The following is a 1981-nucleotide window of genomic DNA, read 5'->3' as shown; positions in this document are numbered from 1 at the left end:
AAAAAGCTAAGAGAAGACCTTGAAAAGTTCTCGAGCATCCAGAGTGACGTAGTACTCAGATTTTGCATTTTTGGAAGTCCCATCTGGCTAAAGTGCAGAGAATGGATTGGAGGGTGATAGCTACAAAGCTGTGCAATCCTTTTTTTTTTTTTTTTTTTTTTTTTGAGAGAGAGACTGTGAGCTGGGACAGGGATGTTTGGGGAGGTAGGGATGGAGGGAGAGGGAGAGAGAATCAAATCTTAAGTAGGCTCCATGCCCAGCACGCATGGGGGTGTGGCACTCGATCTCACAACCCTGAGATCATGACCTGAGCTGAAAAACCAAGAGTCAAACACTTAGCTGACTAAGTGACTCAGCCACCCAGGTGCTTCACTAGAGAGAGGTGACGGTGACCTTGCTAATGGATGGATGGGGTGGGGCATGGGGGTGGGCAATACAGACATTTCAGGGTGGAGGATAGGGAAGCCGTTCTTCAAAATAGGAAATAAGGAGGAGCCACAGCCGCCAAGTCCCGACCCCGACCTGACCCCGCACACGGCCACCTGCTGCCTACCACGCACTCCTGATTCCTTTTGGTTCTAAGTCCAAAATGGCAACTCTCAAGGATCAGCTGATTCAGAATCTTCTTAAGGAAGACAATATCTCCCAGAATAAGATTACAGTCATTGGGGTTGGTGCTATTGGCATGACTTGTGCCATCAGTATCTTAATGAAGGACTTGGCAGATGAACTCGCTCTTGTTGATGTGATGGAAGACAAATTGAAGGAAGAGACGATGGATCTCCAGCACAGCAGCCTTTTCTTTAGAACACCAAAAATTGTCTCTGGCAAAGACTATAATGTGACTGCAAACTCCAAGCTGGCTATTATCACGGCTGGGGCATGTCAGCAAGAGGGAGAAAGTCGTCTTAATTTGATCCAGCGTAACCTGAACATCTTTAAGTTCATCATTCCTAATATTATCAAATACAGCCCAAACTGCAAGTTGCTTGTTGTTTCCAATCCAGTGAATATCTTTACCTATGTGGCTTGGAAGATAACTGGCTTTCCCAAAAACTGCATTATTGGAAGTGATTGCAATCTGGATTCAGCCCGGTTCCGTTACCTAATAGGGGAAAGGTTGGGAGTTCACCCATTAAGCTGTCATAGGTGGGTCCTTGGAGAGCATGGAGACTCCAGTGTGCCTGTATGGAGTGGAGCAAATGTTGCTGGTGTCTCTCTGAAGAATCTGCACCCTGACTTAGGCACTGATGCAGATAAGGAACAGTGGAAAGAGGTTTACAAACAGGTGGTTGACAGTGCCTATGAGGTGATCAAACTGAAAGGCTACACTTCCTGGGCCATTGGACTGTCTGTGGCAGATTTGGCAGAAAGTATAACGAAGAATTTTAGGTGGGTGCATCCAATTTCCACCATGATTAAGGGTCTCTATGGAATAAAAGATGATGTCTTCCTTAGTGTTCCTTGCATCTTGGGGCAGAATGGAATCTCCGATGTGAGAGTGACTCTGACTCCTGAGGAAGAGGCCCATTTGAAGAATGCAGATACACTTTGGGGGATCCAAAAGGAACTGCAGTTTTAAAATTTTCTAATGTACCACGTCACTATCTAGACTACGACAAGATTTTAGTTGGAGGTTGTGTATGTTGTCCTTATTATTTGACCTGTTACTCAAGTAGTAATATTAAAATGGGCTAAGAAAAACATCAGTTTCCTAAAGTTACAAATGGGAATGGTTCACAAAACCCTGCAGCTATATCCTGATGCTGGATGATACCTGTCTTGTGTAGTCCTAAATTGGTTAATGTAATATAGTTCCACCATCTCGGAGACACCACTGCCAATGTCACATATGCTGCAGTTACTCCTCAAACCAGATGTGTATTTACTGTGTTCCGTAACTTCTGATTCCTTTGCCCCAACACCCAACATGCTTAGTCGATCTTTTTTCTTCAGTCACATCCTGGGATCTAATGTATAA

At 44.5% G+C, this 1981-nt stretch overlaps 1 protein-coding gene across 2 annotated transcripts; it reads left to right on the top strand.

The window, feature by feature from the left end:
* Nucleotides 1-562: 562 nt before the first annotated feature.
* LOC112657190 (L-lactate dehydrogenase A chain-like) lies at nucleotides 563-1713 on the top strand. Of its 2 annotated transcripts, XM_049113005.1 has the most exons (2): nucleotides 563-1298; nucleotides 1538-1713. In XM_049113005.1, exons 1-2 carry the CDS (start codon nucleotides 590-592, stop codon nucleotides 1696-1698), a joined length of 870 nt encoding a protein of 289 aa, XP_048968962.1. In that variant the 5' UTR covers nucleotides 563-589; the 3' UTR covers nucleotides 1699-1713. The 2 variants fall into 2 exon arrangements, with proteins under 2 accessions (XP_048968962.1, XP_025298881.1); XM_025443096.3 differs by having other exon boundaries at nucleotides 563-1602.
* Nucleotides 1714-1981: the final 268 nt, after the last annotated feature.

This window comes from Canis lupus, chromosome 8, assembly GCF_003254725.2.
Source record: "Canis lupus dingo isolate Sandy chromosome 8, ASM325472v2, whole genome shotgun sequence".
Taxonomy (NCBI): Eukaryota; Metazoa; Chordata; class Mammalia; order Carnivora; family Canidae; genus Canis; species Canis lupus.
Note: the sequence above shows the minus strand (reverse complement) of the source record. Positions and strands in the feature narration are given on the sequence as shown.